We start from the raw sequence: 12,913 nt of genomic DNA, 5'->3' as shown, positions 1-12,913 counted from the left end.
TTTTTTTTGACTGAGCAGATGGCTTTTCCTCATCTCCTCTGAACAGTCACTATGAAATAATTCACCAGATGTCTTTTAGAAAGTGTCACTATCACTGCAGATTTTCTCCTTTGCTTTAAAACGGTGTTTTCTGTAACTTAAAATTTATCTGGAAAGTAAAAGTGCTGCAGATTAACAAGCTTTGCTGGGTCCTTGACGCACATGGTATTGTGTTTAGCCCTCATTAATGTTGCTCCCCCTCTGCTGGGCAGTCACAGTACTACTGCCCTGCTCCTCTCTCATGAGAACCATTCTGCTAATTGCCACACTAAAACTAATCTTGTCTCCAGTGTACAGGAGCCAGTATCGCCTAATTTTCTCAACAGAAGCGTTTTGTAGCTAATTATGTTCTAAGTGGTTAAGCATTTTAAAGCTTTTTTGTATAATAACTACAGCACTTAATTAAGACATTTATTTTTTAGTGCCTGTAATGCATTTACAGCATGTCTAATCTGGAATTTACTTACAAGAATAATTGCATCATTTCATTCTCATGAGCTAAGCAACTTTCAACTCCAAGCCCCGACTAGACGTTTGCTCAGCGTGCACTGTGCTCATTTTATGATAGAAAGGCCTATTAAGTGATCAAGTTTTATGTTATAGGAGATCCTATGTCAAATATGAAGCGAGAAACAACCAGTAATCATTCATGCTATCCCTACAGTACCTTTCCCATAGTGGAGCAGGAGATTGGGTTTGTTCTTGTCATTAGTAGCCTCCCTTCTAAGTCTACTGGAGACTGCAGAGAAGTATGAAACCTCATGCATCCTCTATAGCTCGACCTCTGCCAAGACCCGCTACTTCTCTCTTACACTAAGCTTTATGAAGCACTGGCAGTGGCCCGAGTCCACCTGTCACCAGTCCAGCAATGCAGACATACGTTCTTATGTGTCTGAGCGCTTATACTCAATATGCACGTTTACCCCTGCTGGCATGAAAACACACACTCATGTACAAAATATATACAACTAAACAGTACTAATAAAAGGACCTGAGGTCAACAGGGTACCATCGACAGCTCTATTAACCCCATTCCTACTCCCACATGCTTAGTGCTGTGATTTATAGGCCTGGAGTGGCTCAGGCAGAATCCAGTCTGCTGCTCCAGAGTAACCAGACAAGAATAAGACCTCCATTCAGTAGTGTGAAGGCATCAGCTCAGGCCGAGACACCTGCAGTAAAGGAAGAGACAAAATGCGTAAAGCATCTTTAAGTGACTGATTTTAAGGTCACCTCATGAATGGAATCTGATCCATCATACTGCTTAATCTCTTCTAAATCCATTTCTAATTATGTAATTCTGCGACTGCCAGACAAGGTGATAAATTCTCTCAGAGGTGTTATTGTAGAGGTCATGAGTTGCATAAGTATCACTATTTTGGAAGATTTTTGCCAAATACCACGTCATTAGATATTCAGTGAGGCTTAAGGTGTCTTGCAGTTTTTCCCGTCGTCTCTTCCTAACTTGGTGTTTTGAATTATCAGTTATATGTTTGGTTTTTTATCAACATCTGCTGCGTGGCTCTATGGAAGGCTGTGATCTAGACTTAATCATCTCAATAACTATCAAACCGATTTCAATGAAAATTTGTGTAGACATTTGGCACGCTTTTTTTTTTTTTTTTTTTTTTTTTTTTTTTTTTAATTTTTTCCGGACGGTCACTCTGCTCAGGGCTGAGTTGTGGCTGGTTTTGAGGCTCATGTAACCACTGTTCATACTGTGGAGAGGTTTACAATGTATCTATAAAATGAAAGGATGTTTTGCTGCCTCTCACAGCAGCTGGAGCCTGAGAAACAATAACTTGAACTTAAAACTTAAAATTCACTGGGCCAACTGCTGGCAACTTTTAAGGTGGAACATTTACTTGTAATGTTACTCTATGCATGAGTTGAAGACGTGAATCACTCAACACACCTTGAATATTCTATATGATAACTCTTTAGTTTTTATATGACAGATACTTTTAATAATGAGTGGATCTTCAAGTGTTAATATATATATGAATTTCGGCAGGGTTATGTGAGCGGCATATATCCCAATCCTCACTCAGAGAAAAAAAAGCGTTGCGGAGCGTCGTTCCTGTGGGCTACAGCAACACTAAACCCCTGAGCTTGCCTGAGAAGGACTAAATGTACAAAGCTACTATTTTTGAATATCTCATGGAGAGAGACTCTCACTGCAGCCTGTTTTATTTTGATCTGAAAATGTTGCTGTGCCGTTAAATTAGTCTTGAACCTCTTATTTCTTTTCCGAATTCCAAGGGGCGTTATCAACGGATTATCAACATGTGACGAAGCACGTAGTGATCAATGACCTGGGGTCTCTTTTATAAACATTGCATATGACAAAATGAGGCCTGGAAGAGGCTTACGCCACTTCCCATAGAAAGGTTGTGATCTATAAAAGCAGACTTGATGGGAGAAACTTTGACCCATGCTTACGAAAATGTTGGAGACAGGAAATTGGCGACACAGATGGTGAGGTGGAAGCCTGATTGTGGAAATTGGGGAATATTTTTTGGTGCATACCATTTTTGGCTTTTGTTGGTACGTATTTTTCAGTATGGATCCTATGTGAGTTTTATAAATGAGATCCCAGGTCTGCTCGGTGTACATGGTTAACCAGAGCACAGCAGCACCATCCAATTAAAGCACATTAAGGACTTGGCAGGGCAAAAATAAAGCCTGAGCTACCAAACAATGTAAAGAGCCTACAGCATGCAGGGATTAGCTAGTTTATTAAGAGGTGGTGTATTAAACTTTTGCCAAATCCTGTCGGAAGTAGCGCAAACAATCTTTCATCTCAAGAAAAGCTTTAAGTGCAGTTGATTTTTCTTCCTTTAGTAGTTTGTTAAATACTGGCGCGATAGTAGCTGCATCAGCAAGTCCCACATCAGCTGCAGCCATCTTTGTTGTTTTCAGAAATGCCTCAACAGGGCTCCTCTGTACAGTCTTCATCTGTGACACGCCCCCATATTAGGAATACAGTTGTGCTTGGCCAGTCAGATCTCAAAATGCTGGGAATCTGTCCAAAGCCGAGGCTAGATGTGACGCATCTGTCAGAGCAAAGAAAACATGAGCTCACAGATTTTTCTGGTTCCCAGGCAAATCATTTTTGGTACATATTTGGACATCCATGTTTCCCTCAGGATGAATCATACTGACTTTGGTGAGTCCCAGACTCACTTCATCTAGCTCCATCACTAGGTCAGTGTCAGTTAGCCCAGCAAATCAACTTACATTTCCATCAGCCTCATCTGTGTTTAGTCCTAACTAGCAAATGTTAGCATGCTAACAAGATAAACTAAGATAGTGAATTTAGTAAATAATAGCTGCTTAACACCAGCAGGTTAGCGTCTTCACTGTGAGCATGCTGATGATAGCAGTGCTATGTGTCATTACAGCCTCACATCGCTGCTGGTGACTCTTATGCTGTCTCAAATCGCATACTTCTGTACTTACACTTAATATTTTGAGTGCATAAGTGTGTTCACACAAGTATGGAAAAATGCAGTGCACTATGAGTACCCGGATGGTGCACTCAAAACGGACAAGAAGTTGAGTGTGGAACTATGGACACTTCTCGCCCTCAATGGTCGCCATCTTGGCTACGTAGCAGAAGGGGAGGGACCACTTTTCAAGCTGGAATGGCGGCTGAGGACTGTGCGACCGTGAACGTTGCTGCATTGTACAAATACATGTGTTTTTGTACTAAGCACCACTATACTGTTGTCGGGTATAAGCCAGCAGTATGTTTATTGGGTTAATTTAGCAGTCTGTAATGATTTGGTACCGCGAACGATAACGCGAATGCTAATGCTAGTTTGCTAACTAGCTAATTTGCGGTTGTCATTTCCATTGAGTGCACAACAGCCGTGTTTGGTTTGAGACAACACTACCCTGTCGAAATTCACGCAATACGCCCATGAGCACATACTGTAGTGCACATAGTATACTACATGGAAGTGTACTAACGGAAGTATGTGATTTGAGACACACCATTAGTCTTGTTTTACATGCGGTGAAATCTATGAATACATTAATCACTGCTGTTAGCAATAGCAAATGTCTTGAGCAGTGGAAGCTCCCTCGGGTTTATGAAGCAGACTTGTAAAGATTTCATTTGGTTTTTTAAAGGACTAAATGAAACACGTTGCAGGTTATGTTTCCTAATACCATGCATATTAGAATGAAATTAATTTAGTATTGGTATTACATATTGATAATTGAAATGCTGAGTCAGTAGGTCATGGCATACAGTAGGTATGCAGAGATAACATATATCCACCAAGACAGTGCACAGATATTAAACTACTTTTTGAATTTCTTGTTCAGAGGTAGAACAGTGGTTGAATTGGTTCCACTTTAAGCATCTGCCCTTATCATGCTCACAGAGTCAAAGATCTTTCATCATAAAAGATCGTCAGATGTTGTCAATGTTTTAAAGAATGTCGACAATACCTCAAGACCAAAGCTAACAAAAATGAAAGCACATGATCTGTTTTCTGTTCTCCCAGCGATCACTCCTAAACATAGCCTTTTTGTTGTTTTTACAAGGTAGGAACCTCGCCTGCCGACTCCTTTGAAGAGTGAGAATGGAGGAGACAAAGGGAGCAGTAGATCCACTGCTGTTAATGGGCAAGTGGTTCACATTTAGGCTAGCATCATGATATGGAGAACACATGTGGCTGTTATCCTGCTGTGTCAGAGCACTGCTTTGTGAGGGAGACATGATCAAACGCCACTTGAGACTCTGGTATAGACCTGCACTGATGAGCCGGCCGCTCCAACAGCTGCATGAAACCGATTACTGCCCCAGCCCTCTATGCAGTGATGGGCTATTTTCTACTCACATGGGTAGCTGATAGCAGGACATGTTACATTCTTACGTTTGGTTGAAATAATGTATTTAGGATGGCTCTGACATCTCAAATTGTTTGCAAAGTGTGCAACTAATAAAGGCTTATGGAGCTTGGAACAGTAGAGGCGTCCTTGAATCCAGCCGGTGAGAATTCTGTCTGTGGCATGTTCAAACCACTGCGAAAAGAAATAATATTTGATTGTTCACTTGCCAGGAGATTTTGGACTGGACGTTTCAGTGTCACATATCAAAGCCGTGTAGCAGGTCTAGTGTTACAGCAGCAAACTGTTGCATTTTCGTGCCATGAGCTTCTGTTTTATCTGACTACCGATTTTTTATTTTTTTTTTTACCCTTCTCGTGATCAAAACCATTGCATGTCAACAAAGTTTGTTATGCAACTGTGTATGATACAGACTAAATATGGTGATATAAAAACACCATTGCTGCCTGACTGGACAATATTTCAACCATCCCAAAGCACCAACCCAAAGACTGGTATTTTAAGTGCCATAATGCTGTCAACATCCGTCCACAGCTGGGACATTATGTGGATTTATGCATTGTGAGGGGAACCTGTAAAAAAGACAAGATTTTAGACACTAAATTTAGGAGAAAACAGCAAAGATGGGACCTAGTCATTGTTTTGCAAGTCACAAATAAGTCTCAAGTCTTTGCATGCAATTCCCAATTCAAGTGCCAAGACCTAAACTTCAAGTCGTAATGCACTCTTCAACAAGTGTAATGCCATTTTAACAACAGAGTAATAATATATATATAAAACATGGGTGCTTTTTCAAAATTGTATTCATTTCAATCAGGAGAGACAGAAGAATGAAATGAAGATTTAGACACCAGAGGGAGGTTATTTGTGATTGTGGGACATCTGAGCGGCAGCAAGATAAATGCCCCCATGGAGTCTAAACACTGGTGGAGGAGGTGGTGGCTGATGAATTTGGTTGATGACTGCTGAGGCGAATAGAGGGTGCATCCAAGAAGAGTAGGTGGTGATGAGGAAGTGGAGGGTACGCACAGCAGCAGCATGAAATAACTGCGGCTGAAAAAGAACCATATTTAAAATGAGGAGCAGTGAGATGATAGGCTGACGGAGAAGGTGTATCGCTGTGCTATCGTTTTCATGGTGAATCAGCTGTAGAACAGTTAATGGCAGCCCTGAACACTGACAGCTGCGTGCAAGGAGTGAATGACAGGGTGAGGATGAAAGTTACAGTCCAAGCATGAAAAAGTATTGTCTTCCTAGCTGAACCTTTGCTCGAGCAAAAGCTTGTTAAATCAAGTTGGGATGAAGTTGTTATGTCTCCGTCAGTAATTTTCAACCAGCACATCTTGCATGCTGCAATTTGTTTTTTACTGCAAACCACATAACTTTTGCACACCAATGAATATATCTTTGGATACAGTTTTTTTCAAATGGTGCTCCGTAACATAACAAAAGTTCCTCATGGTTCTCTCCTTCAAACCAATTGGATGCTGCTGGATTAGTTCAAACAAAGTGGATACGGGAAAAGTAAGTGTCGTCTCACAGGGAACAGATGGCTTGAATGTTAGTCTATTCAGGAAATGTAGGGATATTAATTGTTTTGTGTAACCATTTTTAAATAACAGTTTTTAATCTTTGGGCTTAGGGGAAAATGTCAAGTATCCATCCATCCATCAATCCATCCATCCATCCATCCATCCTTCCATCCATCCATTTTCATCCATCGCGGGGGCAGCAGGCTGAGCAAAGCACCCCAGGTGTCCCTCTCCCTAGCAACGCTTTCCAGCTCCTCCTGGGGGACCCCAAGGCATTCCCAGGCCAGATGAGATATGTAATCCCTCCAGCATGTTCTGGGTCTGCCCCGGGGCCTCCTACCAGTGGGACGTGCCCCGAACACCTCTAACAGGAGGCGCCCAGGAGGATCCTGATCAGATGCCGGAACCACCTCAACTGTCCTCTTTCAACAAGACGGAGCAGCGGCCCTACTCCTAGCTCCCTCCAGATGTCCGAGCTCCTCACCCTCTCTCTAAGACTGAGCCCAGACACCCCACGGAGGAAACTAATTTCGGCTGCTTGTATCCACGATCTCATTCTTTCAGTCTCTACCCAGAGCACATGACCAAGTCAAAAGACTGAACCCTTTACAGTTGTCCAGGTTCAATTTCAACCTGCAGCCCTTTGCTGCGTGTCATATCCATTCCCTCTCCCCCTTTCCTGTCATTCTTCAGCTGTACTATAATGGCAAAAAGCCAAAAAACATAATCTTAATAATGACTGTTAACATGTTCGCCAGTGAAAGTGAAAAAAGCCATCCCCAGATTCACTCGTGTTTGGTGTTTCACCTTCCTGTTTTTGTGTTTTTTTTCTGCACCGTGTCTCTTGGATGCCTGCTGCTTACGGTCTGGCATCTTGTCGACACCTTTTTATAAAGCTCTGACCTCTTCTATGTGCTGAAAGAAAGAGTGCTGAAGAAGAAAAAGAAGGAGAAAAGAAAATCCAGGCAGAGGGCAGTCTCTGCAGATAAAAACACTACCACACGCTGAGAGTGGGTCATAAGTGATGATTGAGAGGGCTTACGTATATCGTATATTAAGTCCAATCTAAAGCCATCAAATTTGTGAGTGGAGTCTGACTCAAGTCCAAGTAATGTGCCTTGAGTCTACACTTCTGGAAAACTGTTGAATACAGTCAGGGCCTGGCACTGCCGCACACATCAGGATTTGACCACACATACCCAATTTTAAATCTGTGTATTGTTTATTTTCGTAGTTGGCATATTACTGCAGTTAAGTGGCAATAAAACCCTAATCAGTTGTCTGCCCCATGTGTGCTGAGGGGCTTGACTTTAAATCAAAGAACAGATTTCCCCCCTCAAAGCACTTGTTGACTTAGAAGTGTTATAGCTACTGAGTTGCTAATCTCTGGGATGCAGGTCTAAAATGATATGTGTGTGTATAGCAACTGTCAAAACATGTCCTGCTTTTGAAATGCTAACTCATCATTTAGTGCTAATGGTGTTCTTTTTCATCCGAGGGGGCAATGCCTAATGGTTCCTGGCTTGGCACTGTTGTCAGAGGCTTGGTGCTCTGTTAGCAAATCATTTCTTTCCATCAGTGTTTACCAGCACAAAGCTGAACACTTACCAGGCTGTGGTATAAACAAAACAGCCCCAGCAGGAGTGGTACGAGGGGGGAAACAACAGAGGGAGAGGGAGGGTGGGGGGGTCTGCTCTTCCAAATGTCTGCCTAATGTTTAATTTTCGCCTCCTGTCTTCCTTTTTGTCTCCCCTTTTTCATTCATTCATGTCGGGCATTATTATTTCAGGGAGGCGACCAGACGGCCACTGTGCTCACTCTGTGCGCCATGATGGACTTTAATTTGATGCAGGAGACGTGCCAACTGGCCATCCGGGATGTAGGTGGCCTTGAAGTCCTCATTAACTTGCTGGATACAGATGAAGTCAAATGCAAAGTGAGTAGCTGTGCCAAAGCTGGACCTGGATGGCCTGCAGGCATAAACAGAGCCGGCCGTGTGTGCCAGCCTGTGTTTTAGTTACAGAAACACTACTGCTGGGTAAAGAGCATGCCTTTAAAGACACAGGGTAGCAATTATTCTTCACTGTGCCTAATGACTTGTGGGTGCTTTTTAACCTGATTTTATTACAGCTTTTTGTCCTGTCTGTTTTTAGTGGAAATTTGGGTGAATGTTTGGCTACTAGATATTGATGTACAGTACAGGCCAAAAGTTTGGACACACCTTCTCATTCAATGCGTTTTCTTTATTTTCATGACTATTTACATTGTAGATTCTCACTGAAGGCATCAAAACTATGAATGAACACATGTGGAGTTATGTACTTAACAAAAAAAGGTGAAATAACTGAAAACATGTTTTATATTCTAGTTTCTTCAAAATAGCCACCCTTTGCTCTGATTACTGCTTTGCACACTCTTGGCATTCTCTCCATGAGCTTCAAGAGGTAGTCACCTGAAATGGTTTTCCAACAGTCTTGAAGGAGTTCCCAGAGGTGTTTAGCACTTGTTGGCCCCTTTGCCTTCACTCTGCGGTCCAGCTCACCCCAAACCATCTCGATTGGGTTCAGGTCCGGTGACTGTGGAGGCCAGGTCATCTGCCGCAGCACTCCATCACTCTCCTTCTTGGTCAAATAGCCCTTACACAGCCTGGAGGTGTGTTTGGGGTCATTGTCCTGTTGAAAAATAAATGATCGTCCAACTAAACTCAAACCGGATGGGATGGCATGTCGCTGCAGGATGCTGTGGTAGCCATGCTGGTTCAGTGTGCCTTCAATTTTGAATAAATCCCCAACAGTGTCACCAGCAAAACACCCCCACACCATCACACCTCCTCCTCCATGCTTCACAGTGGGAACCAGGCATGTGGAATCCATCCGTTCACCTTTTCTGCGTCTCACAAAGACACGGCGGTTGGAACCAAAGATCTCAAATTTGGACTCATCAGACCAAAGCACAGATTTCCACTGGTCTAATGTCCATTCCTTGTGTTTCTTGGCCCAAACAAATCTCTTCTGCTTGTTGCCTCTCCTCAGCAGTGGTTTCCTAGCAGCTATTTGACCATGAAGGCCTGATTGGCGCAGTCTCCTCTTAACAGTTGTTCTAGAGATGGGTCTGCTGCTAGAACTCTGTGTGGCATTCATCTGGTCTCTGATCTGAGCTGCTGTTAACTTGCGATTTCTGAGGCTGGTGACTCGGATGAACTTATCCTCAGAAGCAGAGGTGACTCTTGGTCTTCCTTTCCTGGGTCGGTCCTCATGTGTGCCAGTTTCGTTGTAGCGCTTGATGGTTTTTGCGACTCGACTTGGGGACACATTTAAAGTTTTTGCAATTTTCCGGACTGACTGACCTTCATTTCTTAAAGTAATGATGGCCACTCATTTTTCTTTAGTTAGCTGATTGGTTCTTGCCATAATATGAATTTTAACAGTTGTCCAATAGGGCTGTCGGCTGTGTATTAACCTGACTTCTGCACAACACAACTGATGGTCCCAACCCCATTGATAAAGCAAGAAATTCCACTAATTAACCCTGATAAGGCACACCTGTGAAGTGGAAACCATTTCAGGTGACTACCTCTTGAAGCTCATCCAGAGAATGCCAAGAGTGTGCAAAGCAGTAATCAGAGCAAAGGGTGGCTATTTTGAAGAAACTAGAATATAAAACATGTTTTTAGTTATTTCACCTTTTTTTCTTAAGTACATAACTCCACGTGTTCATTCATAGTTTTGATGCCTTCAGTGAGAATCTACAATGTAAATAGTCATGAAAATAAAGAAAACGCATTGAATGAGAAGGTGTGTCCAAACTTTTGGCCTGTACTGTATGTGCTCTTACTACAGATGGAGGCCTCATGTTGGCGTAGACACAACAGCTTCTTTTCTATAAAATACATTTTTAAAATATCTTTTCGAGTGTGAGGGTTTATGTGTGTCTGGTTTCAGATTGGATCTCTGAAAATCCTGAGAAAGATAAGTCACAATGTGCAAATCCGTCGAGCCATCGTCGACATGGGAGGCCTGCAGAGCATTGTGAAGATTCTGGACTCACCAGTCAAAGACCTCAAGGCCATAGCTGCTGAGACCATCGCTAACGTGGCTAGGTTCCGCAGAGCAAGGAGAACTGTCAGGCAATATGGCGGCATCAAAAAACTGGTGAGCACGAGCACAAGCACAGACCAATGTAAATATGAGCTTAGTGTAACAAATAAAAGCATTAAGAAATCCCTGTAATTCCAATCTGAAGAGCAGCAGGAGAGAGAACTGCAGACATGGGGCTTTATTACAGAGACTTCCCATATCTTAAATCCTGTCTTTTCTCAGTTTAGGATGACATTTAGGAATTTTGTAATACAGAGACATGTTTTCTTACTGCACTCAGGAAAAAATCCTATCTTATATTAGGATAGGGATTTTTCCAGAGGTTGGACCATGTCATTCTTTTGCAAGTTACAAGTAAATCCTTAAGTCTTTGCACTCAAGTCTTGAGTCAAGTCCAAAGTCCCAAACTTTAGGTTTCGAGTCTTAAAGAAGTCATGATGCGCTTTTGACCAAATTAAATGCCATTTCAACAACAGAGCAATGATATATCCAATTCACAAAAATAGAGAATGCGTTTTTAAAATTTGAATTTAATTGTGAATCAAGTTGGTCACCAAGTAATTCAGCCGTTACGCTAACGTAAGCTAAGCATTAACTTGCTAACCATGTTAATGTCAAAGGAGGTTGGAAGCTGTTGCGTCGCCTGGTCTGACCTGCATGTTTTGCATGCTGCAGTTAATTTTTTGTCAACCCCCACATAGTTTCTGTTCACAAAATTATCTTTGGTATCATTTTTTCCAACTGGTAGTGTGTAAAATAATGTTAGTTCATCGTGGCTCTCTCCTGCAGCTTGATTGGACGCTGTTGGATTGGTTAGGGGAAAGTGGATCTGTGAAATTAAGTGTCGACATAGTGGAATGAATGAATGAATGAATACTGTTATCATTAGTTGAGTCAAGTAATGAAGGGTGATGAATTGATTTGTGGCACACTTGGGTTCAGAGACAGGTATCAAATATTTTCAAGTCTAAGGGGCCGATCACACCTACAGGTGGCGCTAGAAACGCGGACGCTTCAAAGACGCTTGAAATGCCTGAAACGCCCTTTCAATGAGCGCTACTTACGAGGAGCGCCTGTAGAGCGGGGGTGCGTGCGCAACCGGGCGTTCAAAACATTGAAAATGGACCCAGGACGGAGCTATGGTGCTACTGGTGCCTGACGCCCAAAAGTTGAGATTATTTCAACTTTCAGCGTCTACAAACGCGCGTCTAAAAAGACACCAGAAAGATGCTCGTCATAAAAAATGCTTGAAAACCAGTCAGACGCACCGTATCGTAGGGAATCAATTGTTTTACTGGTGTCTCGTTTCTAGCGCTCCTTGTAGGTGTGATCGCCCCTAAAGCCCAAGTCTTTTTTTGATTTTGTCAAGTGGAGTAACTTGAGTTTGAGTCATGTGACTCAAGTCCACACCTCTGGATATTGCTGAATGCCCCCCCTCCCCATTCATTTTCCGTAACCACTTATCCTGTTAGGGGTCGCAGGGGGGTGGAGCCTATCCCAGCTGACATTGGGTGAGAGGCAGGGTTCACCCTGGACAGGTCACCAGACTATCACAGGGCTGACACATAGAGACAGACAACCATTCACACTCACATTCACACCTACGGACAATTTAGAGTCACCAATTAACCTGCATGTCTTTGGACTGTGGGAGGAAACCAGAGCACCTGGAGGAAACCCACGCTGACACGGGGTGAACATGCAAACTCCGCACAATGTTACAGTTAGGACTTCTTAAGTTGAAATAATATAGGAGGTTTGAGATAGGATACAGCCGTGAGTTTAGGAAAAAGATAGGGTTTTTCCCATCTCTGAAACTCAAGATAGCACGAGCAGTTGGGATATTTTCTTCTTTAACAAGGCCCCAGAACCTGATCTCTATGTATTGGTGCTTACAAAAAAATGTTATGTCCTATGGTGACAGGTTTTCCATTAAACACGAGTCTGTTTATGTCTGTGTGATTTAATACAAACTTTTTTGTACCAAACCACAGACACCTTGGAACCTCTGGAAAAACAGGATGGTGCCTTATTGTGATGTGATCCACATTTTGCCATTACTATTTTGTTTAAAGTATAAAACACATGTCCAGATTTTGCTGGACTACGCTTTGATGCACAGCAAATCAATCACCCATTCCTGCCCTTTTCACACTGTTTGCAAATGCCAGATAGCGGCCCATCCATCCTTTTTCACCCAGCCTTTGAAAACAACAGAGTGGGTGCTGTGGTAAAACAGATAGAATGTCCCCTACATCCTCTGACCTGCATTCATGTTTGTTGACAGAGGGACCTGTGATTAAAGCCTCCATGCCTTGTATATTTTCCTCAGACCCAAATCGGATGTTCTCATGTGCAAGTCACTCACAGAGGCAGATTAAT

General features: G+C 42.6%; 1 protein-coding gene across 1 annotated transcript in view; it reads left to right on the top strand.

Annotated features, from left to right (window-relative positions):
* odad2 (outer dynein arm docking complex subunit 2) overlaps nucleotides 1-12,913 on the top strand; it is a 58,825-nt gene that overhangs the window by 21,531 nt on the left and 24,381 nt on the right. The window contains exons 11-12 of the mRNA XM_033638575.2: nucleotides 8,224-8,370; nucleotides 10,376-10,585. Coding sequence (XP_033494466.1) covers nucleotides 8,224-8,370; nucleotides 10,376-10,585 — 357 coding nt within the window. The remainder of the gene's footprint in view (nucleotides 1-8,223; nucleotides 8,371-10,375; nucleotides 10,586-12,913) is intronic.

This window comes from Epinephelus lanceolatus, chromosome 20 (genome assembly GCF_041903045.1).
Source record: "Epinephelus lanceolatus isolate andai-2023 chromosome 20, ASM4190304v1, whole genome shotgun sequence".
NCBI lineage: Eukaryota > Metazoa > Chordata > Actinopteri > Perciformes > Serranidae > Epinephelus > Epinephelus lanceolatus.
The sequence above is the reverse complement of the archived record's forward strand: the minus strand, read 5'-3'. Positions and strand labels throughout refer to the sequence as shown.